Source organism: Dendrobates tinctorius, unplaced genomic scaffold (assembly GCF_039654945.1).
Source record: "Dendrobates tinctorius isolate UK_male_01 unplaced genomic scaffold, ASM3965494v1 ptg000158l, whole genome shotgun sequence".
Taxonomy (NCBI): Eukaryota; Metazoa; Chordata; class Amphibia; order Anura; family Dendrobatidae; genus Dendrobates; species Dendrobates tinctorius.
Genome location: NW_027361825.1, coordinates 24,997,171 through 25,023,181, shown reverse-complemented (window position 1 = coordinate 25,023,181; position 26,011 = coordinate 24,997,171). Strand labels below are relative to the sequence as shown.

At 45.5% G+C, this 26,011-nt stretch overlaps 2 protein-coding genes across 2 annotated transcripts in view; one reads left to right on the top strand and one right to left on the bottom strand.

The window, feature by feature from the left end:
• Positions 1–6,844, top strand: part of BCKDHA (branched chain keto acid dehydrogenase E1 subunit alpha) — a 37,502-nt gene extending 30,658 nt beyond the window's left edge. Inside the window, exon 9 of the mRNA XM_073549138.1 lies at positions 6,312–6,844. Within this exon, the coding sequence (XP_073405239.1) occupies positions 6,312–6,482 (171 nt within the window). The 3' untranslated portion in view covers positions 6,483–6,844. The remainder of the gene's footprint in view (positions 1–6,311) is intronic.
• Positions 6,845–11,457: 4,613 nt separating this feature from the next.
• B3GNT8 (UDP-GlcNAc:betaGal beta-1,3-N-acetylglucosaminyltransferase 8) lies at positions 11,458–24,999 on the bottom strand. Its single transcript, XM_073549137.1, has 2 exons — positions 24,907–24,999; positions 11,458–15,759 (listed from the first exon to the last, which is right to left on the bottom strand). The coding sequence occupies exons 1-2, from the start codon at positions 24,937–24,939 to the stop codon at positions 14,554–14,556; spliced, it is 1,239 nt and encodes a 412-aa protein (XP_073405238.1). The 5' UTR covers positions 24,940–24,999; the 3' UTR covers positions 11,458–14,553.
• Positions 25,000–26,011: the final 1,012 nt, after the last annotated feature.

Genomic DNA, 26,011 nt, shown 5'->3' with positions numbered 1-26,011 from the left:
ATGCAGGCCCCTCCTGAGTCTCCCCCCTGGGGTCCGGTCATCCTCCCGGGTCGGTGGTCGGCGGGCGCAGGCGGGCGCATATGGGGGCGGTGGGCACACCAGAGCCGGGGGCGCCCTGCCGGCTCCGTTCCGCACGCTCCCGCGGTCTCTGACGCATGGCGGAAGTGACGCGGCGGAAGGGGCAGGGCGGGGGACGCCAAAACCGGAAGTCGGGTGCCGGCCGGCTTTCCAGTGTGCGCCGCGTGTGCGCGGCTGTCCGGGGGGACGCGCTGTCCCCGTGGCGGGGGGGGGGGGGTCTCGGATGCTGGGGAGGTGCCGCGCCAGAACCCTGCTGACCCGGGTACAGGGAGGCCTTAAAAGGCAGGAGACAACGCTGCGGGGGTGCTTCTGAAGGCCCTGCGATGGATACGACAGAAGCCCCCATAGAGCAGCAGGACGAGATACAGGAGCGGCCACAGAAGGAGGCCGTGGCGAAGCCTCATGCGAGTGGCCAGCAGAAGAAAAAACGATCGAGTGAACAGAGCCGCGGAAGTTCCTCCCGGCTAAAGGACCCTCCTGCCTCCCTCCGTGATCCGGTACCTGCCTCATCTGCATGGGTAAGAGATCTTCGTGAATGTACCCTGATGCAGTGTTCCCTTATGTGCCCTCTGTAGTTGCCCCTTGCCAGACGGCCACCCCAAAAGATTATGTCAGCCATGTGTGCGACAAACGGTAGGGGTTGGAAGGGAACGAGGGCCAGGGATAGATTGACAGGCCCTTACATTCTCCCCAGTCCTTACAGGTAGCGGAAGAAACGCCGGATTTCACCACAAGCCTGAGAGAAATAATCAGGACAGAAATGAAAGCCCTGTCAAAAAGGGATTCTTCTAGGGGGAGAGAAGTTAGCTTCTCAGGTTCGGAGTCCTCGGTTGCTCCTAGGAACAATGACTCCTCGGATTCCCCGGCCTCCACTTCGTCTTCTTCGGAGGAAGACTCGAGCCGTTTCTGCTTCCCGTTCGACCAGATGGACAAACTGGTTAAAACAATAAGGTCCACCATGGGAGTAACAGACTCAAAACCAGAACTTTCGGCACAGGACGTGATGTTCGGAGGTCTAGATCCCAGGAAGCGCAGGGCCTTCCCTTTAAATGATAAGGTCCAGAGCTTAATAGATAGGGAGTGGAAAAAACCCGAAAAAAGAGGCTCCTTGCCACCGACCTTCAAACGAAGGTAAGGTACCCATTTGATGACCCAGTGGTGAACAGATGGGATAAGGCCCCTAAGCTGGACGCGGCAGTAGCCAAAGCCTCCAGAAAATCTTCCATCCTTTTCGATGACATGGCTTCCCTAAAAGACCCGCTGGATAAAAAAGCGGATTCCTTTCTAAAGGGAACATGGGAGATGTCAGCAGGCGCCCTAAGACCAGCGATAGCTGCCACTTGTACAGCCAGATCCATGATGGTCTGGCTAGATCAACTGGATTCCCATCTGAGAGACGGAGCCTCAAGAGCATCCATTCGGAAAACCCTACCAATCATCCAGAGTGCCGCTGCTTTCCTGGCTGATGCCTCGGCAGACTCTGCAAGGATGGCGGCTAGATCCGCAGGGTTATCTAACGCAGCTCGAAGGGCAATCAGGTCCTCCACATCAGAACAAGCTGCCCTGGAGGCCGAGGTTCATGATCTTTGCCTTAAGAAGGTCCTAACTGTGGTTCCAGAAGGAGAAAGGGGGAAAGGTTTCTACTCCCCTCTGTTCCTGGTCCGCAAGCCAGACAGTTCCTTTAGGACTATAATTAATCTTAAGTCCCTCAATGAATTCTTGGTTATACGCCCATTTAAAATGGAAACAATTAATTCAACAATAAAATTGTTGTTTCAAAAGATGCTTACTACCATATACCCATTCATGCAGCTCATCAGCGCTTCCTCAGAGTGGCGGTTCAGTTAAATGGGTCAGTTGAACATTTCCAATATGCGGCCCTCTCCTTTGGGGTGGCAGTCGCTCCCCATGTGTTTACCAAAGTAGTAGCGGAAGTTATGGCCCATCTACGTGAATCTGACATTCTAGTAGTACCCTACTTAGATGGCTTCCTGATTATAGGAAAAACGGCAAAACATTGTACGGAACAGCTACAGAGGGCAATGTCTGCCCTGGAGCAGTTAGGATGGCTGCTGAATATCAAAAAATCTCGGTTACAGCCGATGAAAATCCAGCAGTTTTTAGGCCTGATTCTAGATTCTGAGAAACAGGAATGCCGTCTGCCTCCGGAGAAGCTTGTTCGCTTACACTATCGGGTCCTAAATGCTTCCAATAACCCCACCATGTCCCTCAGGAAAGCCATGTCCCTTCTGGGTTCCCTTTCCTCCTGTATCCCAGCGGTGCAGTGGGCCCAGTTTCATTCAAGAACACTTCAGGGCAAGGATTTACTGCATCAAAGAATCCTCGGAGGTTACTTAGAAGGCCAGCTAACCTTGTCTTGAAACACAAGGGAGTCCCTAGGGTGGTGGCTGGACAAGGATAATTTATCCAGAGGAGTTCCCTGGGAATTCGACATATGCCGCATAGTCACTACGGATGCTAGCCCTTCTGGCTGGGGGGCTCATATGGGTGAGGTCGTGGTCCAGGGCCTATGGGACCAGCACCAGATAAATATGTCATCTAATTTGAAAGAATTGTCAGCAGTAGAACAGGCAGCTAAGAAGCTACTTATGTATCTACAGGGCCATCATGTCCGAGTGCTCTCCGACAATCAGGTCACCGTGGCTTATATCAACCACCAAGGCGGGACTCGTTCCAAACCCCTGATGAATGTGGCAGAACGGTTGTTCCAACTAGCAGAGCAGCATTTTCTATCTTTGACAGCGCTACACATAAAAGGGAAAGAAAACATTATGGCAGATTTCTTAAGCCGCAATCTGCTAAGGCAAGGAGAATGGTCCCTAAACATCTCGATCTTCCACCTGATTGTGCAAAGGTGGGGACAGCCAGAGGTAGACTTCTTCGCCACCAAAGAAAACAGAAAATTGAGACTATTCTGCTCCCTAAATCCCAGAGAGAACCCCCTGGCGGTAGATGCCTTTCTGATAAAGTGGGACTTCAGGCTAGCATACGCCTTCCCTTCCCTATCGCTACTACCCTTGGTGTTGCGAAAGATCAGGAAAGACAGAGCAAGGGTTATAGTCATCGCCTCCTTTTTGCCCAGGAGGGCTTGGTTTTCTTGCCTCAGGACCATGTCGGTGTCCGATCCTTGGGTTCTTCCGGACATCCCGGATCTCCTATCCCAGGGCCCAGTCTTCCATCCTCAGGTGGCTGGCCAACATCTGACGGCGTGGAGTTTGAGCGGGCACTCTTAAAAGATAAAGGCCTCTCCCCAGACTTAATTAATACCTTTCTTAAAAGTAGAAAGGCCATTACTACCAAAATCTATGTTAGAATTTGGAAGAAATTCCTTCAGAGCTCGGGAATAATCGCTGAGGGTTCAACACCTATAAATCAGATCTTAGAATTTCTTCAGAAAGGTCTGGACATGGGGCTTTCCACTAGTACCCTTAAAGTACAAGTAGCAGCCTTAGGGGCCCTCTTTAGTTGCAACATCGCGTGTAATTACTGGATCAGTAGGTTCATTAAAGCAGCAGGAAGATCCAGGCCGGTAGTGAAGGATAGATTCATGCCATGGGACTTGAATCTAGTCCTCACGGCCATGACGGAAGCTCCATTCGAACCTATTTCATCAGCTTCCATAAAAAACCTGTCCCTCAAAGTAGCTTTCCTGGTAGCTCTAACCTCAGCTCGCAGAGTTAGCGACATCCAGGCATTATCTAGGCGTCCTCCTTATATACAGATTAAAAATTATAGGGTAATACTTACACCTGATCCAGCATATTTACCTAAGGTGGTTTCTAACTTTCATAGGACTCAGGAAGTAGTCCTTCCATCCTTCCTCCCTAATCCGGCTAATAAGAAGGAAGAGAAACTACATACCCTGGATGTTAGGAAGTGCCTTATAGAATATGTGGCAGCTACCGATCCTTGGAAGAAAGATGATGCCCTGTTTATTTCCCACCAAGGCCCTAGGAAAGGTTATAGAGTATCAAAGAATACACTAGCCAGGTGGATTAGAGAAGCGATTGCCTTAGCATACACCTCAAAAGGCAGGTCGCCACCCGTGAAGCTGAGAGCACATTCCACCAGAGCCATGGCGACCTCGTGGGCCGAGAGATCAGAAGTCTCCATCGACCAGATATGTAAGGCGGCTACTTGGTCCTCTCCGAACACCTTTTATAGTCATTATAGGCTAGACTTGGGTGCTTCCACAGACCTCTCTTTTGGGATAAGGGTGCTGCAGGCTGTAGTCCCTCCCTAAAGTAATTATTACTCTCTGTAATTCTCTCAGGTGGTGCGGTCATGGATGACCGAATAAAGTCTTAGTTACTCACCGGTTAACGGTATTTTTCGGAGTCCATGACAGCACCCGTATATTCCCTCCCTTTAGTTTAATTTGGGTGTGCACTTCTTCCTCTTATATACGTACACGGGTAATTTAAATTGTGTATAGTATTATGGATAAGTTATGCTATTAACCATGGTGGTCCTCTGTGCTCTGTAATCCAACTGATGCGTGGGAGAGATGCCGCCCTTTTTGTATCTGTAGGTTTCCTGTTCCTAAAGGGCGGATCCCCTCTCTCAGGTGGTGCTGTCATGGACTCCGAAAAATACCGTTAACCGGTGAGTAACTAAGACTTTTTGCATCACTTTATTCTGCGAGCTATAACTTTTTTATTTTTCGTCTGATGCTGTGTGGCGGCTCGTTTTTTGTGGGACAAGATGACGTTTTCAGCAGTACCATGTTTATTTATATCCGTCTTTTTGATCGCATGTTATTGCACTTTTTCCAGGCGGTGTGATGATACCACTTGGAAAAAGTATACCGTATATACTCGTGTATAAGCCAAGATTTTCAGCCCATTTTTTGGGGGCTGAAAGTCCCCCTCTCTGCTTATACGCGAGTCATATGCCGGGGGGGGGGGGGGTCAGAGACCACACACACCTCTCCTGGCACTTCTCTGCAGCGACCTGCATCTCCCTCTGCCGTCTGCTTCCTGCATTCAGCGGTCATGTGTTACCGCTCATTAAACTCATGAATATGCACATATTTAATGAGCGGTACCACATGACCAGCTGAATGCAGGAAGCAGACGGCAGAGGGAGAAGCAGGGGCTGCAGAGAAGACCTTGCGGCTAGGAAGGGTGAGTATGACGGGGGCAGAGTGATATTCACCTGCCCCCCTTCCAAGCCGTGCGCCACTGTGTCTCCGGGTCCTCCTGCTGTGACGGCAGAAGGCGTGATGACGTAGTCAGTGCGCGTCCTCTGCTGTCAATGCAGAGATCCGGGAGACACAGCGGTACACGGCTTGGAACGAGGACAGGTGAATATCGTCACTGCCAGAGGCTCAGGACACCGGCACCTGGCCCCCAGCGACGGAGAAGGTGAGTGTGTCCTTTTTTTTTTTTGCAGCAGCAGCAAATAAGGGGTATTTATGGAGCATCTTATGGGGCATCATTAACCCTTGTGGAGCAGCATACAGGGGTGTTTATGGGGCAGCATTAACCCTTGTGCCGCAGCATATGGGGGGTATTTATGGAGCATCTTCTTGGACCACCATTTAACCCTAGGCTTATACGCGTGTCCATAAGTTTTCTCAGTTTTTTGCGGCAAAATTAGGGGGGACGGCTTATACATGGATCGGCTTATACACGAGTACATACGGTAATTTGCTTTTTTTTTTTTTTTTTTTTTTTTTCGGTGTTCGCTGAAGGGGTTAACTAGGTCCCTGCCCCCTTGCTGTGCCTCTCAGCTTTCACAGACAGCTGTGGGCACTGAACTGAAACTGAGTGTTTACATGCAGTGACAGTCCCCATAGACATTAAGGGGTTAAGGGTTTGTCCACATGGGTTGGAAAATCCACAGCAAGTCCAAAAGAGGCAGATTTGGCTGTGGAAATGCCACACATTTAAACCTCTGCTTCAGAGACTGTCATACACTCCTGGCTGTTTCCAGTAGGTGGCGCTAGAGTTCAAACACTTTCACATGAACGTGCATATTTAATTTCCCAGAGGAGCATTGCATGGCCTACAAGACTCCTTACACTTTACAGGATAAAATCTAGTGTGAAAATCTGCAGCATAAATTGACAGACGGATTTTCTCTGCATAAAATCTCACCTTCAACACTCGGCATTGTAATCCGCTGTGGATTTTGGAAAATGTACCCGTAGAGGTCTCTCCAGGCTCCTGGCAATGAGTATATGTAACACAACCAGTTTCTTTCTGCAGGTCATGGAAGCTTTCGAAGAGGCAGAGCGAAAACGGAAGCCCAGTATCGATCACATGTTCACAGACGTCTACTCTGAAAAGCCGCCACGTCTGAAGAAACAGGAGGAGTCTTTGAAAAAGCACCTAAAGGTTTATGGGGAACATTACCCCTTGGACAGCTTTGAAAAGTAACCGCGCACCATCCCAGACAACAGAGACATAGTCGTAGGAACGCGGTTACCTTCGGATTCCTGTTACAGGCAGCACAACACTCCGGCAGGGGTCTCCTCTTCATGGCTGCTCATTCCGGTTTTTAATTTTTGTGAAATAGTTTTCTGATTTCTGCAGCCACCTGTAAATAATTGGGAGAGGAGTTTTAAAGCGAGGAATAATCTGAAACTGGGGTGGACGTCCCAGCCCGAGCCTGAAGAGCGACGTGTCTGTGGCATAGTAAGAATGATGTAACTTATTCTAGAAAACGAGAACACTAGCGCTAATGGCGGACAAACTGTATGACATTGCAGGGAATAAATGTCTCATGGTTGTGGGAATCAGATTGTCTTTTAAGTGAATTATTGTGGTATCCCTACTTATTTAAGGGTTATTCCCATGGATATCCATCAGATAGTGCTTGTTACAACAAGCCGCTTTGCAATTTACTGCTTGTTGAAATTTGCATCCGTTCTTGAGATATGAACACTTTTTTGCTTATAGCTTATTGTCGAGGAAACCGACCACCATTGATGTCTATTGCTCTGATGCTGGCTGAGATTAGGAGGGAGCGACATGCCCCAGCGATCATAGCCAATAATTATAAGCTGTCTAGCAGCGGTGGTCGGTCTCCAAGAATGGCCAAAACTTTTTTTTACAATCAGTATATAGCAAAATTGCTTGTTTTTACAAGCTCTATCAGACTATACCCATTTATGAAGATGGAAATAACCGTTTAACGTGCCTTTTTATACTCTAGGTCAGACCTATTTGGAAAAGGATTTACAATGGAAATAGGATGGGGGCACATGTTTTTTTTTTTTTTTTCCCCCACCATAGCACGTCTTGACAGCTGTTATGTAGAGGTCATTATTGCAATAATGTCACAGAAGCAAATGATGGCGATGAGGGTACATTTCAGAATTATGTCCCCATGTAGTATTGCATGTGCAGGAGTGCACTGTGAAAACATGGCTGCTTTCTTTATGTAACAACGCCACCCCTGGCCATAAGTTGTGCTTGGTATTGCAGTCCAGCTCCACCTCATTCACTTCTTAATCAAGGCTGAGTTGTAATACCAGGCACAACCAGGGTTTTCACCATTCCTCCTAAAAGGAAATAAAAAATACCCTGGTCAAAATGAAATGGCCCATGGATCGGATGACTATACGAGTTCGATGTGACCGTCTCGTATTATAAGTGGCCATATTAATCCATGACTTGATCTACATGATGGATTAATATCACAGCAACTCACAAGACCGATTTCTGGTGAAAGTGCTATTCGAGGACTATGGTTGACCTACTCTGGCACAGTTCACATGAGGGGTATAACCGTCGGCAGATCTGTGCTTCTTGTACCCACCAGTGTCATTATACTTTAGGACAGGGGTGCACAACCTTTCCTGCTTCGAGTACCATTTTGTCACATTTAACTAATTCCAAGGGCCGTGATAAAACTGAAAGGGGTATAACATTTTACAAGGTTTATGGCACATCAAAAATAATGAAATCTGCATCTTTTATATCAGGACTCCCACATATCTGGAGTATTTAGTACCCTGAATCCAAGCAGTCTATGAAGGGGCACAAATCCAGTGATGGGCTCCCTTCAAGGTACTTTAGGTTTGAGGGTGTGAACACAGAACCAACCCTGCCTTCAACGCAGATGTGAACAGCATACACTCGAAAAATATGTTTTGAGTCCCCGCAGCTGCATGTCTTGCAGCTTTTCAACAGATGCACACATTTCCCGTGTTTGTAAGGCCATCCCCTCATGTTTTGTGGCTAACAGCCGTGAACATCTCTCGAGCAGTCTTTGAGGTTTGTTGGCCTAACGGGCCAGTAACAAGTCACCGATTTGTCGTTTAACAGCCTGGAGCGACTTGTGTAAAAGGGCTATGATGGGGCAAGTGATCCACTGATGAAGAATTCAGGTAGAAGAGGAGGGGAATACCGCACCGTTATGGCATCACACAATCTGTGGGTCCTGACCTGTCCTCCATACACTGCCAACCCAGGTCGTGCACCTCTCTTTCGCCACTCCTTCCTCATCTGAATTTCTTAGGCAGGATCCTGCGTGGAAAGAGAACTGCTCCTTACATCCCCACTACTCAAGAGAGAAGCTTTTGAAAAAATATTTTCTGAAAAATAGCGGCCATGCCCATGACACAAGCCATGGTTATATTTTCTGATGACCCTTTTCCTATTAAATGCCACCATCTTGATGTCCTTCACTCATCCATAATCCTTTGGTTCCGCAGCAGTTTGTTCTGACCATTCTGTAATTTTTTGCATGTGCAAATTAACCCTCTTCTTCCCATAACCATTAATTGAAGCAGTGAGACTTGCATAATAATAAGTATCCATTACGTACCGTCTACAATCTCCATTTTTGTTGGCAGCTTTTAGTCAATTACTGGTCCCACAATTTCTCTCAATAATTGCCTCCTAATGGCTCATGAATGCTGGATCCTCTGCTGCACATGAGCTACCGGCTGGGGGTGCGAGGAGCACTGCTGGGAGTTGTCATGCTTTTTACACATTCACCACAATGCATCGAGGTTTATTCATGTACGGTAATGGCTCAGATAGCACCGTAACAGAGAAAAGTACATTAGAAAAGGAGACAATGTACAAAAAAAATAATTGATCTCTGCTCCATTTCCTGTGACCATGGCCCCGTATTCACTTTGTTCAGTGATCTCCATTATCATACGCTATGGTCATTGACTCCGGCTTAGTCGCTATTGAAAGGCAGCGTTAATGGAGCAGCAGTGAGGGGTAGAACAGCAGTGAGCGTGTGCGACCACGATGTATTCACACATATGGTGGTTGTACATGCTCACTACTGTTCTACCACTTTGGTCCCTCATTCCCACTATCCTTGTTGGTTTCCGGAGTCCCATCAATCATTCGTATTTATTAAACCTGTGCCTCTGTTATATATGCTGCTCAAAAAAAAAATAAAGGGAACACTCAAACAACCCAATGTAACTCCAATCAATCACACTTCTGTGAAATCAACCTGTCCAGTTATGAAGCAACACTGTGAATCAATTTCTCCTGCTGTTGTGCAAATGGAAGCTACAATAGGTAGAAATGATAAGCAACTAGCAAAACCCCTATAAAGGAGTGGTTCTCCAGGGGGTGACCACAGACTATTTCTATGCCCTCATCTTTTTTTGGCTGTTTTAGTCACTTTTGCATTTTGTCATCGCTCTCACCCATAGAGGTACAGTAACATGAGGCGGTCTACAACCCACAGAAGTTGCTCAGTTAGTGCAACTCATGCAGAGGATGGCACATTACTGCATGAATGTGAGCTGTGGCATGAAGGGTAGCTGTGTCTGTCAGCACAGTGTCCAGAGAATGGAGCCGGTACCATGAGTCAGGCCAGTACACCAGGAGATGTGGAGGGGGCTGTAGGAGGGCAACAACCCAGTTGCAGGACCGCTATCTCATTTGTGCAAGGAGGAGCAGTGCCAGTGCCCTGCAAAATGACCTCCAGGAGGCCACTAACATCCATGTGTCTGCTCAAATTGTCAGAAACAGACTCCATGAGGGTCACTCCAACAAGTGGGTGTTGTGCTTACAGCCCAATACCATGTAGGTGATTGGCATTTGCCAGAGAACACCAAGATTGGCATATTTGACATTGGAGCCCTGTGCATGAATGAGAGCAGGTTTACACTGAGCACATTTGACAGAGTCTGGAGATGCCATGGAGAACGTTCTGATGCCTGCAACATCCTCCAGCTTGACTGCTTTGGCAGTGGGTCAGTAATGGTGTGGGGAGGCATTTCTTTGAAGGGCTGCACTGCCCTCCATGTGCTAGCCAGAGGTACCCTGACTGCCATTAGATACCGGGATGTGATCCTCAGACCCATGGTGAGACCATATGCAGGTTTAGTGGGCCCTGGGTTCTTTCTGATGCATGACAATGCTAGGCCTCATGTGGCTGAAGTATGTCAGCAGTTCCTGCATGATAAAGGCATTGATGCTATGGACTGGCCTGCCCGTTCCCCAGACCTGAATCCAATAGAGCATATCTGAGACATCATGTCGTGTTCCTTCCACCAAAGCCACGTACCACAGACTGTCCAGGAGATGACTGATGCTTTAATCCTGGTCTGGGAGAACATCCACTGCCTCATCAGGACCATGTCCAGGTGTTGCAGGGAGGTCATACAGGCACATGGAGGCAATACACACTACTGAGCATCATGAATTGGGAATGATTTCCAAAACCACACACAAACTGTGAACCGTTGTGGCACTGCTTTTGGAAGACAATGTCTATCTTTTCCTAGTCTTGAACAACTGTATTAAGCCGGTTTGTCCAACTCCCTCTTTTTTTTTTTTTTTATTGTGGGCCCAGGGTATTTTGAAAAACGAATACTTAAGGCCCCTTTACATTTAGAGATGCACCAGCGATCCGATCCGGTCAGGATCGCTGGTGCATCGCTAAATGATCGCTAGTGATCTGTCACACAGGCAGACCTCACAGCGATGCAGCAGCGACGCAGCGCACGATACCTTTCACACACAGCGATCCTGACGTCCTCCCGCCCGCCTCCACGCGTCGCTAGTCGGCGCCAGCAGGAAGCTGACGACGAGAAATGGAGCCGGACATTCTTGCGCGATCAGCGGGGGAGCCGGTCGGAGGTAAGTATCACACATAGCGATATCGCTATAGCGTCACAAAATCGGTGACGTTATAGCGATATCGCTATGTGTAAAACCCCCTTTATGCTCACCAGACCCCCACCATTCCTCTGTCATACTACCCATACCCTTTAAATGTAATCTAAAAGGATTGAAAGCTTAGAAGGGTATTCCCATCTCCAAAATCCTAACCCAATATGCACTAGGTGTAATAATATTAGTAAATACCTCCAATTAGAAATGTAGTAGAGTTCTTCTGATGTCTCTTATCTCATGAAGGCCATTACAGTAATAATAATAATAATCTTTATTTATATAGAGCCAACATATTCCGTAGCGCTTTACAGTTTAACAGTTTCAAAACACAAGTCATAAGTAACAACGTTAACAACAATACAATAACTGAAGCAAAATTAGACAACCCTGCTTGTGAGAGCTTACAATCTACAATGAGGTGTGCATTTACAATTATGTATTTACAATGATGGACCAGCCATCATGAGGGGGTGGGGAATAGATAGAGATAGTGAATGGGCTACACACACATGCACATATAAAATGACTGATTGGTGAACATGATAGGCCGCTCTGAACAAATGTGTTTTGAGGAAGCGCCTAAAATTATGCAAATTGTGGATAGTCCTAATTTCTTGGGTAAAGCATTCCAGAGAATTGGCGCAGTGCGGGAGAAGTCTTGGAGTCGGGAGTGGGAGGTACGGATTAGTGCAGAGGTTAGTAGAAAGTCGTTTGCAGAGCGCAGCGGTCGTTTAGGCCTATAAACAGAAATGAGGGAGGAGATATAGGGGGGTGCCGCACTGTGGAGAGCTTTGTGGGTGAGAACAAGTACTTTGAATTGGATCCTGTAGTGAATGCGCAGCCAGTGTAACGATGGGCGAAGAGCGGACACGTCCTAATACTGATTAGCCAGATGGATAACCCCTGGCTGCTGCATTAAGTATGGACTGGAGAGGGGAAAGTTGAGTAATGGGGAGGCCAATTAATAGAGCATTGCAGTAGTCCAGGCGGGAGTGGATCAAGGCGACAGTGAAGGTTTTTGTTTCCATAGTGAGAAAAGGGCGGATTCTAGAGATGTTCTTTAGGTGTAAGCGGCAAGAGTGGGCAAGAGATTGTATATGGGAGAGATTGGTGTCAAACATAATACCCAGACAGCGCGCCAGCTGCCGGGGTGTTGTTATGGTGCCACCCACAGAGAGGGAAATGTCCGATTTAGGGAGGTTAGTGGACAGCAGGAGCAGAAGAAGTTCATTTTTGGAGAGGTTGAGTTTAAGATAGAGAGGGGACATGATGTTGGAGACTGCGGACAGACAGTCACAGGCGTTCTGTAGTACAGCGGGGGTAAGGTCAGGGGATGACGTGTATAGTTGTGTATTATCAGCATAAAGATGGTACTGAAAGCCAAATCTGGTGATTGTCTGTCCAATTGGGGCTGTGTAGAGAGAGAAGAGAAAGGGGCCAAGGACTGAGCCCTGAGGTACCCCGACAGCGAGAGGAAGAGGAGATGAAGTGGCACCAGCGAACAAAACACTGAAAGAGCGGTCAGAAAGATAGGAAGAGAACCAGGAGAGAACAGTGTCCTTAATGCCTAGTGACTGAAGACGGTGATCAACAGTGTCGAAAGCTGCAGAAAGGTTGAGAAGAATGAGCAAAGAGTGTTCACCATTACATTTTGCTGTTAGAAGGTCATTGGTAACTTTGACTGCAGTTTCAGTCGAATGTAGGGTGTGGAAGCCGGACTGTGAAGCGTCTAGGAGGGAGTGAGTAGTGAGGTAACGGGTAAGGCAGGAGTAGACTAGGCGCTCCAAGAGTTTAGAAATTAAGGGGAGATTGGAGACTGGTCTGTAGTTGTTTGTGCAGGATGGGTCGAGACCGGGTTTCTTTAATAATGGAGTAACGATAGTGTTTGAAGGAGGAAGGAAAAATGCCCGAGGAGAGGGAGAGATTAAGGATTGTAGTTAGGCGAGTTGTGACGACTAGAGAGAGAGACTGGAGGAGATGTGAGTGAATGGGGTCGGTAGTGCATGTAGTCTGACAAGAAGAAGAGAGGAGTCTGGAGACTTCTTATTCTGTGATGGGATCAAATGTGGAGAGTGAGCCAGGAGAAATGCAGGGAGGGATGGGAGTCGCATTACTTAGTGGTTGGGAGCGGATTTCCTGACGGATGTTATCTATTTTCTCTATAAAGGGGGAGGCCAGGTCATCAGCACAAATGTCTGTGATAGGGGCTTGTGCCTTTGGCCTGAGGGAGTGAAAGGTGTCAAAAAGTTTCTTGGGGTTGTGGGATAGTGAGGAGATTAGGATGGTGAAGTAGGTCTGTTTGGACAGGTGAAGGGCAGAGTTATAGGTTCTTAACATAAATTTGAAGTGGATGAAGTCTTCTGGTGTGCGGGTTTTCCTTCATAAGCGTTCAGCACTCCTAGAGCATCGCTGGAGAAGTCGAGTTTGCGATGTGAGCCAGGGCTGTCTTACTCTGTGTTTGGAGGTTCTAAGGGTGAGAAGAGCTACTTGGTCAAGGGTGCTTCTGAGAGTGTCGTTGTAGTGATGTACAGTCAGATCAGGAAAGGAAAAAGAGATCGGGGACAGTGATGAGTTTAGGGAGTCTGAAAGTGTATGAGGGTTAATGGCTTGTAGATTTCTGAATGTGTGGTAGGTAGGAGTGTGCTTGGGTGGGCAAGGATTTGTGAGCGTGAAGGAGAGAATGTTGTGGTCAGAGAGGGGAAGCGGAAGGCCAGGTCAAGGGTGTTACCGTCTTTGTGTGTTGCAGAGGTTGAAAGCTGTGAGAGGCCGAGAGAAGTGGTTAGTGATAGAAGCTGGGATGCAGAGGTGAAAGTGGGGCTGTTAATACGGATGTTGAAGTCTCCCAGGATAAGGGTTGGGAGTAACTTAGGTATCCATGGTTTTGACCGATAGTTAAACAATTTCTATCTGTCACTATAGGAGTGGTCATAACCATAGATACCTAAGCTCCTGCAATGCCCTACATGGGGTAGGCAACATAGCGAATCAGAAGAACTGTACTACATTTCTAATTATAGGCATTTGCTAATATTATTAATACACCTACTGCATATTGGGCTAGGATATGGGAATACCCCTTTAAAGGCAAGTTCAAAGAAATTTCAGAGGACAGTGCAGAATATTGGATATGTATTTGTATATTTGAACACTCAGAATAGATAAACCCGTATTACAAAATATCGTATTATTTCCTATAAGGAGAACTTACTGGCAGTTAAGTTTTGCACTAAACGATGCCCCAAAACACATCAGATTAACAATGTGCCAAGCTACGGGCATTGACTTCATCCTCAAAGGTCGAGGCAGAAGAATTGCGAGTTTAGTCTGGTGTAAAAATAAATCACCAATATCAGCAAGATTGCACCAGTGTTCCTTTAAAATCATCCCCCCACATCTTCAAGATCTCTTGGGGGCTTTTTTGATGTACTAAAAGGAATTTTTTCTCCACGCAGTTTGAGGATTTTGATTTCTTTGGTGTATTAAATGTCTTAAATCCAGGGTGCGCAGTTGGTTTCACCCCCAAAACCATAAAGCACATTCCAGTGTAGACATCATCGATTGGAAATGGGAACACAAAATGTGACACCAAGTAAAGCCATGGGGTGAGAGATCCGGAAAACACATACCCTCCTCCGCCAGCATAGGGTGGATACATCCCCATATAGTAAGAAGAAGGTATGTAGTATTTACTTTGAGGGTCCCTATACGGTTTGGCGGATTTTACAACATGTCCCATATAGAGTGAGTGAAGCTTATAGCTGCTAAGTAATGATAGGACGCGCATTATGCTGGCCGTCCGGACAAAAACATCATCATCACCTTTAAGTATGTATGTAGCTTTTGTACAATATGTCCTTGCCCACCCCAAAAACAACTGGTCCTTCAATGTCAAGTTGAAGAAGGTGTCTTCAAAGTCCCACTGAAGAAGATCATGAGAGTGGTTGTTTTCATACTCCAAGAGAGGGGACAAGTCAAGCACTGGCATCGTGCCCAAGAGAAAGACCAGTCTGACGTTCTTCCCACTATAGCTCTTCTCTGCCCCCCAGGTTTCCCTTACGGCCTGTCTCTGTGCAAAGTTCTGTGGTGAAGACTTAATGGCCAGAAGAAGAAAAGTACTATTGAGTGGACATTTGTATGGCTGGTTAATGATCATTTTATGGTTTCGGCAATTACCCTGTCTGAGGAAAGTCATTAATAGGTCTGAATACGGCTCCTGTGGTGATATCCATGCCATGGACCTACTGCATGTCCATGCCCATGGCCTCTGTAAGTCCAGGAGCTGAAGTTGCTTCATATTCCAGTAGGCCCCAGCAAAAGGTACCATTTTTTTCAAGTTCTGTGCCAAGGAATGAAGAGCTGCCCAGGTTGCCTTCTCGTCATTTTGTAAGGACTCCAACATTATCAGTGCACTGTTGGAAGGTTCTGGAGAAATAGATGATGTGTCAGAGAATTCGAAAGGAGGGTAACTCAAGTCAATTATAATTTTGATGACAACAAGAGCAAGAAAGGCGATGACCGAGATGCATAACTTCCGGCATCTCACCATGGCTGGGCACTGCATGGGTTGAAAAAAATATCACAAATATAAATTATTAGTCCAGCACAAAGTATATGAGCCAAATACACTATATACACAAGAAAAGGTCTCGCGTTCATTTAATTATATAATACAAGGATCTCCAACCTGTGGTTCTCCGACTATTGTGAAACTACAACTCACGGCATAGCATAGTGACATCTTCAGTTTCACAATATCTGGAGACCCATAGGTTTAAGACCACCAGGATATGCAATGTTTTTTAGAGAACAAGCCTGAGCTCACAGATCCTGATTTTCCCAGAAGGAAAACCCTACTGGTGCCAACGGCATATCATAGACATAAGTGGAGGAAATCTTGTAACAATGCATTCCATCTTATACAATGATGGTATATTGCTAGGATATGCCATCACTTTAGTATCAGGGGGGTCTGAACTTTGGGACCCCGGACAATCCTGGGAATTAGGGGGTAGAGGTGACATTTGTCTGGCTGTTGATAACAGCTATGTGGAGCCTCCTCTCCATTCATTCTCTGGTGGATATATGGTGGCCACCTCACCAGGGAAGATGGGGGGGTCCCCCTTTCTGGAGAGTTGGGATGCACACTTAGTGCACGTCTTTAAGGTCTCGGTTTTACACTTTCATGTAACATGGGCCATGCTCGGATAACAATACCCTGCCCGACCACCGTGTCTCCTGACCTGAATGAAATAATGGGGAAGTTAGCTCAGGTCAGGAGCTGTATCCCAGCACAAATGTCAAACCCATCTCAAGGGGTCATTCCCACAAAATCATTCACAGTTCTCTCTGTTAAAGGTATCACCTCCTGAAACTTAGCATGTCAGAGGCTTTTGCTTATTTGGTTGCCTATGGTTCCGTCCTGCAGTTCTTTGAAGATAGGTCGCACACGCTCAGTAGATGCCTGATATTCTTGTACAATGGGTATCTTTTTGTTAATTTTCAGTGTGATCCTCACTGCACAGGGAAAACATGGGCACTGTGCGCCCGCTTCGCTCCTCTCTGACTGCAGCTCTGCTCTGTGATAGACGCAGAAGTACAGAACACCAACAATGCTTCTTCTCATTGGAAGCATGAATGTTTCTGTTCATACTTGTTACAATGACCCCGTCATACCTATCAATAGAATGTAAATACAACTAGGCCCTTATCGCTAACGTCTGTCTTTGTTGCCCATAACCAACCAAAGTCCAGCTAGCATTTTTTATATAGCCCTGGTACAATGAAAGCTGCTCTGTGATTGATGCTATGGGAAATAAAGAGGAAACGCAGATATGTGAAACGCAGAGAATTAGAAAACCTCTACACGGGGCCATAGAGAAAGACACAAATGACATTTATTACTATATTACATGGCACCATGTCTCCTCTTGCCACTAGGAGATCACAGTGATCAAAAGAAATACTCAAACACAATCAGACTTAGAGGACATATTCCTGGCATAATAAATTACACCTAGGTGCCTCCGCTGTTGTGTCAGACCAAAATATAGATCAATCGCTGAAAAGCTAATACAAGACAGGGGTGGAAAAACCACTATTATGCGACTACAGATCCAGTATAAAATGTATATCTTTATTAGACAGGTACATAAAACCAGACAAAAACAGTGCTCAGTAGTACATTATAGGACAACCTACGCAAACATGGGAAGCATAGCAGATCCCCCTAGGAACCCCAAATAGTATAATACAGATTTGAACCAGAATTATATGGCAAAATGACCCATGTCACCTAAATTATTCCATACATGGTACTATCACTATTTTTATTTCTTATGTGACTATAATCTTAATAGTCATATATATCTGGACAAGACCGACCCTAATTATATCACACGGAAGGTATAACCATATTCTGATGATACTTGAATATAAACACCTATGTCACCACACCAAGATGGCTGCAGAGTTAAATCTAGCAATTGCCAGTCTCAATTCAGTTCTAACATGTGGTCACTATTTCTATATACAGCACCCTATCTATCCAAAAGGACAATGTGATGACAAAAATCAATAGCGGTAAACCTTACCAGAGTGGGGCGGTAAATATAGGAGTCCCGGGGGGGTCTGCCCCGACGCGCGTTTCGGATGCTCGTTCTTCGTCAGGAGGCGTGAATAACAGCTAAACCGGGAAGTTTAAAAAGGCCGTAAACCGAAAGTGAAGGAGCACAGACCGGAAGAGACGCATCCGCAGTCATAACGACCAGGGATGCGAAGCGGCGCTGGCGTCAATCAGTGCGCGCCTTGGCATCAAAGACACCATGACAACCCACCAATGACAGACGCCAGAGACCGCGTCACAGCCCTAGACCATGACGCACATGCGTACTGGTCAGAACAACTCACTCGGGCCCAGCTGTAATCTTTAATAACTGATATAAAGTGTACTGATCGCAGCATGTATGCCATACTACTCGCAAGAAGTCTATGATACTGCACATTCTATTGGGGATGTCAAAACAGGCATATTAGATATTAAAAAACTGCCATATATGTATTTATCTAATATTACAATAAACATATTAATTCAAATGTCAAAAGGCAATTCCTAACATCATCAAATTAGATGTAAAAATTATCCCAATAGGCAGACTAATTGCGCATATGGGTCGCCCTCCCAGGGCTGTGGGGTACTCGGTACCGGGCCGGTGTCAGGGGGATGTGTCACAGCAGCGGTGACCCGGTCCGTGGCCCTGGGCGCCCAAGCAATGGGGAGATGTAGTTAATGGTAGAATAGTTCGTGACGCCACCCGTGGTGTTTGGCAAATATGGTGTTAGGCCAACGCTGCATACAGATCCGCTGGGACTGATGGTATGTGCAGCTTAGATGGTAAAGCTCCCCACAGGTGGAGCTGTAGTCCCAGGGCAGTGTAGATGTAGCTGGCACGGGGATGTAGCAGTGCTGAAAGCGTAGGGAACAGACAAGACACAGCGGTTGTAGTTTCTGTACCTTTACTGAGTATATTCAGTCCAGAGTCCTGATTACAGATGGTATTGGAGCAGGTCAGCCTGGAAGCAGATCAGGATTCTCTCTCAGCAGAAGGGCTGTGCAGTCTCCTTCCTAGCGCTTTGTAGTGTGAAGCACTCCAGTACTTAGTTACTGTGAAATGCCTCTCCTCAGATGTTCCTAGAACTTTACTTGTATGACAGACAGCTGTAGCCTCTCTCGGGGACTCCTCTCTAGTCCTGGCTCTCTATTCAATTGCTGTTGTGTCCCAAGTCTTTGGTGAGAGCAGGGCATTTACAGCCTCCTACTCCTCTGGTATCTGTGGCAGGACCGTTAGTATCCGTACCACCGTGGAGACCAGGCTCCAGTCTTTGCGCTCTAGCGGTGAGAGAGCTCTCCTCCCGGAGCTCAACCTCCACCCCGCTCCACACGTCTGCACACATGGACCTCCTCACACTACCTGACTACTCCTTCCTCCTGACCCTCAGAGAGCACTCTGCTCCTCAATCCTGGTTCAGAGCTCCCCCTGGTGGCCCGGAGTGGAACTGTGTTGCATGCATTAGGTTAACTGCTGGAGAGACCCATCACTGCTTCCAAGCCTGGCATTACCCTCCCCTGGAGGAAGGCAAAGCCAGTGTGGCGACCATACTCCTGGGGGAGCCACACATATATTATAGAACCCCAACCAGACCGCCTTTCATATTGCGAATCCATTGATATTCACCTTGCATAAAGTAACAGTGCTACCATACATCACTATGAATTTCTAAATAATTAATCATATGGGTTGCGTATAGGGGCTCATTAACTACCATGAACTTAAACCTCACAGGTATGACAAATACAACAGTATATAACAAATTGTAACATATATCATGCAGACTTGTGGCTCTCGATGTTCCAAATGCAAGTGTTCTTCCGGATACGGCTCCATAATACAGTGCAAGATAATTAACATATGCCTAAAATACAAAATGCAAAAATAAAAATTAATAACAACCGATTAAAGACAACCACGCTGACGCGGATGTCCAAATGCACTACGCGGTACAGCTGGCGGGTGATCATAGAAATGACGCAAAATTTAGACATTCATTAAGCCCATTTGGATGGACCGTATTTAGGGTCCATATCCATCTCGCCTCACATTGGTCCAGACGTTGTGAGACTCTACCTCCCCGAATGCCAACTTCCAGACTATCTATCCCTTTCACTCTAAATGCCTTGCTATCACACTGATGACATAGTTTGAAGTGCTTTGGTATGGTCTTAAGCACAGAGATGTCATCTTCACTAGCCGCAGCTTGTATGCCCAGAACGTGCTCCCTGACACTAACTAGGTGTAATTTATTATGCCAGGAATATGTCCTCTAAGTCTGATTGTGTTTATGAGTATTTCTTTTGATGTATACTTTTCTGTGTTCTGCACAGGTGAGACTCATAAAAGGATGGACTACAAAGCCAGGGAGCAATCCTGGCTGGGGCAGGTAGATCAGGTCTTTGGCAATGACGGCGCGGGCGGTCAGCCGGTGCGTGATACTGGATTTGAAAGTCTCTGTGATTCAGCACAGACTTTGCTATTACGACGCACTAGGATTTGGTGGAATCGTGCGTTTTTGCAGAAATATATCACACGCAAAATGATTCATAGTGGCCTCAGGAAAAGAGTAACACCCACTTTTGTGATTGAGGATCAGACATTTATTAATGAGTCTATCCAAATGTGTGATATATTATGCAACTTGTCCGTGCTCCCTGATCTATGTGGGATTGACCTCACGTCAGTTGAAAGTTAGGGTCAGGGAGCACGTTCTGGGCATACAAGCTGCGGCTAGTGAAGATGACATCTCTGTGCTTAAGACCATACCAATCCTCTTCAAACTATATCATCAGTGTGATAGCAAGGCATTTAGAGTGAAAGGGATAGTCTGGAAGTTGGCATTCGGAGCGGTAGTCTCACAATGTCTGGCCCAATGTGAGGCGAGATGGATATGGACCCTAAATATGGTCCATCCAAATGGGCTTAATGAATGTCTAAATTTTGCGTCATTTCTATGATCACCCGCCGGCTGTACCGCGTAGTGCATTTGGACATCCGCGTTAGCATGGTTGCTTTTAATCAGTTGTTATTTTTATTTTTGTATTTTAGACATATGTTAATTATCTTGCACTGTATTATGGAGCCGTATCCGGAAGAACACTTACATTTGGAACATCGAGAGCCACAAGTCTGCATGATATATGTTACAATTTGTTATATACTGTTGTATTTGTCATACCTGTGAGGTTTAAGTTCATGGTAGTTAATGAGCCCCTATACGCAACCCATATGATTAATTATTTAGAAATTCATAGTGATGTATGGTAGCACTGTTACTTTATACAAGGTGAATATCAATGGATTCGCAATATGAAAGGCGGTCTGGTTGGGGTTCTATAATATATGCGCTATTAGTCTGCCTATTGGGATAATTTTTACATCTAAATTGATGTTGTTAGGAATTGCCTTTTGACATTTGAATTAATATGTTTATTGTAACATTAAATAAATACATATATGGCCGTTTTTTAATATCTAATATGCCTGTTTTGACATCCCCAATAGAATGTGCAGTATCATAGACTTCTTTCGAGTAGTATGGCATACATGCTGCGATCAGTACACTTTATATCACTTACTAAAGATTACAGCTGGGCCCGAGTGAGTTGTTCTGACCAGTACGCATGCGCGTCATGGTCTGGGGCTGTGACGCGGTCTCCGGCGTCTGTCATCGGTGGGTTGCCATGGTGTCTTTGACGCCGAGGCGCGCACTGATTGACGCCAGCGCCGCTTCGCATCCCTGGTCGTCATGACTGCGGATGCGTCACTTCTGGTCTGTGCTCCTTCACTTCCGGTTTACGGCCTTTTTAAACTTCCCGGTTTAGCTGTTATTCACGCCCCCTGACGAAGGACGAGCATCCGAAACGCGCGTCGGGGCAGACCCCCCCGGGACTCCTATATTTACCGCCCCACTCTGGTAAGGTTTACCGCTATTGATTTTTGTCATCACATTGTCCTTTTGGATAGATAGGGTGCTGTATATAGAAATAGTGACCACATGTTAGAACTGAATTGAGACTGGCAATTGCCAGATTTAACTCTGCAGCCATCTTGGTGTGGTGACATAGGTGTTTATATTTAAGTATCATCAGAATATGGTTATACCTTCCGTGTGATATAATTAGGGTCGGTCTTGTCCAGATATATATGACTATTAAGATTATAGTCACATAAGAAATAAAAATAGTGATAGTACCATGTATGGAATAATTTAGGTGACATGGGTCATTTTGCCATATAATTCTGGTTCAACTCTGTATTATACTATTTGGGGTTCCTTGGGGGATCTGCTATGCTTCCCATGTTTGCGTAGGTTGTCCTATAATGTACTACTGAGCACTGTTTTTGTCTGGTTTTATGTACCTGTCTAATAAAGATATACATTTTATAGTGGATCTGTAGTCGCATAATAGTGGTTTTTCCACCCCTGTCTTGAGATCACAGTGATGTTTAGAGGAGTAACTAGGGGAACCAGGGAACCTGGAGAAGCAGGTGGTTGTGGGAAATGTAGTTTAGAGAAGGTCACATGGGTGGCACTAAAAGATTGCCCAAATCACACTTGGCAGACACAATTATATAGAAACTAGAAAACAATGTAGCCAGCAAAGCAATTAGATTACAGGAAACTTAGGGGAAAAATAATATTCTGGAACAACCCCTTCCCGATTTTGGGTGTCAGCTGTGTTATACCGCCAACACCCCCCTCTAACGGCAATGGCCGCCGTTTAATGCCTTAAATGCCGCTGTTGATCCCTGACCGGAGCATTTACGTGGTGCGATCACGGAAATAATCTTTCGGTTGCCGTTGCATTGGGCCAATGGAAAATGTAATCTACTTTTCAATCTACATAAAAAAAGGGAAAAAATGATAAAAAAAAAAATAATTAAAAAAGCACGAAAAAAGTTCTATCAAACCTGCATCAAAGCAAAGAAAATGGTAAAATTCAGCATAAACCAGTGCTGATTGCTACTGCAGATTCTAGTGCACTACCTGAAGAAAAGAATACATCATTTCTGTATATGGTAACAAGGCCATGTTCATTCATGCAAAAATCTGCTTATTTTTTACCCATCAAAATCAGCTCTAATTTTTCTCATTTTTTTTGCTTTTGGTGCAGATTTGATGCTGCTTTTTTCATGCTTTTTTTTCATACAGCAGGACGCACTTGAAAACGCAATTGTGGGTTGTTGTTTTTTTTTGCATTCGTTTTTTTTTTCAGGTTCCCAATAAATACCTTCAGGAAAAAAATAATTAATAAATAATATAAATAATAATAATAATTGGAAAAAAAAAAACTAACACGCTTTGCATTAATTGCTAAACACAGATTTTTTTCAGCACAAAAAAAAAGAAAATTGTATTTATATTACATGTGAATAGAATCATAGAATCATAGAATCGTAGAGTTGGAAGGGACCTCCTGGGCCATCTGGTCCAACCCCCTGCTCAAAGCAGGATTCGCTAAATCATCCCAGTCAGATGTCTGTCCAGCCTCTGTTTGAAGACTTCCATTGAAGGAGAACTCACCACTTCTCGTGGCAGCCTGTTCCACTCATTGATCACTCTAACTGTCAAAAAGTTTTTTCTAATATCTAATCTGTGTCTCCTCCCATTCAGTTTCATCCCATTGCTTCTAGTCTTTCCTTGTGCAAATGAGAATAAAGTTGATCCTTCTACAATGTGACAGCCCTTTAGATATTTGTAGACAGCAATTAAGTCTCCTCTCAGTCTTCTCTTTTGCAAACTAAACATTCCCAAATCCTGCAACCTTTCCTCATAAGACAGGGTTTGCAGACCGGTCACCATTCTGGTCGCTCTTTTCTGAACTTGCTCCAGTTTGTTAATGTCTTTTTTAAAATGTGGTGCCCAAAACTGGACACAATATTCCAGATGAGGTCTGACCAAAGAGGAGTAGAGGGAAATAATGACTTCACGTGATCTAGACTGTATGCTTCTGTTAATACTTCCTAGAACTGCATTTGCCTTTTTTGCTGCTGCATCACACTGTTGACTCATATTCAGTCTGTGATCTATTAGTATACCCAAGTCTTTTTCACATGTGCTGTCACTTAGCCCTATTCCTCCCATTCTATATATGCTTTTTTCATTTTTATTGCCCAGATGTAGTACTTTGCATTTCTCCCTGTTAAAAACCATTCTGTTAGTTACTGCCCACTTTTCCAGTTTATTTAAATCTTTTTGAATCCTCTCTCTCTCTTCTCTAGTATTAGCTATCCCTCCTAGCTTTGTGTCATCAGCAAATTTAATCAGTTTACCCTCAATTCCTTCATCTAAATCGTTGATAAAGATGTTGAACAATACAGGGCCCAGGACAGAGCCCTGTGGTACCCCACTTGAGACATTCTTCCAACTGGATGTGCAGCCATTTACGACCACTCTTTGGGTCCGATCACTAAGCCAGCTATGAATCCACCTAACAGTTGCCTTGTCCATTCCATACTTAGTCATTTTTTCAATAAGGATAGTATGAGAGACTTTGTCAAATGCTTTGCTGAAGTCAAGATATACTATATCTACAGCATTTCCTTGATCCACCCAATCAGTGATACCGTCATAGAAGGAAATTAAGTTAGTCTGACATGACTTATTAGTTACAAACCCATGCTGACTCTGTTTGATCACTTCATTCTTATCCAGGTATTGACTTACATGTTGTTTAATAATTTGTTCAAAGATCTTTCCTGGTATAGAAGTCAGACTCACCGGCCTATAGTTGCCTGGGTCCACCTTCTTTCCCTTTTTGAAGATAGGAACAACATTTGCTCTTCTCCAGTCTTCTGGCACTTCTCCTGTTCTCCTGTAAATATGTCTTTAGTCTTCTGGTTCGGCAGTTCATCACAATGATAGCATCCCATAGTGATGATGATCCGGCATCTCCTCTAGATGGATGCTTACTGATGACTAAACATTCCCGGGGAGATGAGCGGCTAGTAGCCGTTACGGTAAAAATCTTACTCTGCATTGTATCCCTTGTGCAAGCATTGGCATATATACCTTCATCTGCCTAATGGAGACGGTAATCCCATCTGCTCCATGTGACATGCAGCGTGGCCGTCACCGACACCCGTCTTACCTTACACAGATGTGGCACAGATAATTCGAGCATCGGTTCAGTGACTTGTGTCTTCACCACTCCCTGGCTGCCTCCTCCTATTTGCTTGATTACTGTACTATACCCAGGCGTCTCTCCCTCCCTTTCTCTCCTCCTCTCTGTCTCATGAGTGATTTTATTCTCCTGAATAACCCAAGAGTCTCAGCAGCGCTAAATTATTCAGCAAAGAATGAACCCTGATGATCTCCTCCAAGATCTGATCGGTGGTACGCAGGACCAGTGACAAATTTAGGGTATGCTGACCCGTGCTACACAGAGTGCAAAATTGCATGTGTTTTACAGTAAGACCTGGATCACACGAGGGTATATTCTTTCTTCTGAGAGCATTGGATCGATCATGCAAATGACACTCAGATCAAACTCTGATCAGAATTTGATCCAAGCAACATCTTATTGTGATCCCATACTCCAGCATGAGATTTGTCGCACAGGTGAAGAGAAGATGGAGAACAAAATGTCTCCATTGTTTGAGTCAGCGGAAATCGGATTGCACTCGGATGTCATTCGAGTCCGATGATTTTCATAGATTTGAATGAGCGGGTGAGCGGCATCCGATTTGCGCTGCAATTCTTAGCATGTTGCATTTTTTTTCTCCTGCCGAACCAGTACAAGAAGTCGCCGATCAGCACCGCCCCATAAAATAACACTGGTCCGAGTGCTACCCGATAAACCATCGGATAGCACAAGTCCATGTTATGCGCTTGCATGCCCTATTAGTGTTAAAGGGAATCTGTCACCCCTTTTTTGAGATATCATATAATGATATCATTCAATTGTGTGTCACATAAGGATTCTCTTCGTACTTTTGCTTCCCCCTGACCCTGCACCTTTCATGCATAAATACCTTTTTTATATTGGTTCAGATGTATGTGAACTGCTCCTGTCCGGTCCGCTGGGCGGGGCTTATTCACCTGCTCCCCCCTCCCTGTCTTGCTCTACACAAGAAGAAATGCATAGAGCAAGACAGGGAGGGGGTAGCAGGTGAATAAGCCCCGCCCAGCGGACCGGACAGGAGCAGTTCACATACATCTGAACCAATATAAAAAAGGTATTTATGCATGAAAGG

Bases quoted from the DNA above. Each gene is read 5' to 3' on its own strand.
- B3GNT8 (XM_073549137.1), bottom strand. From the start codon at position 24,939: ATGCTCGAATTATCTGTGCCACATCTGTGTAAG. The intron at 15,760-24,906 runs GTAAGACGGGTG...CAACCCATGCAG, and splicing joins CTGTGCCACATCTGTGTAAG to TGCCCAGCCATGGTGAGATG.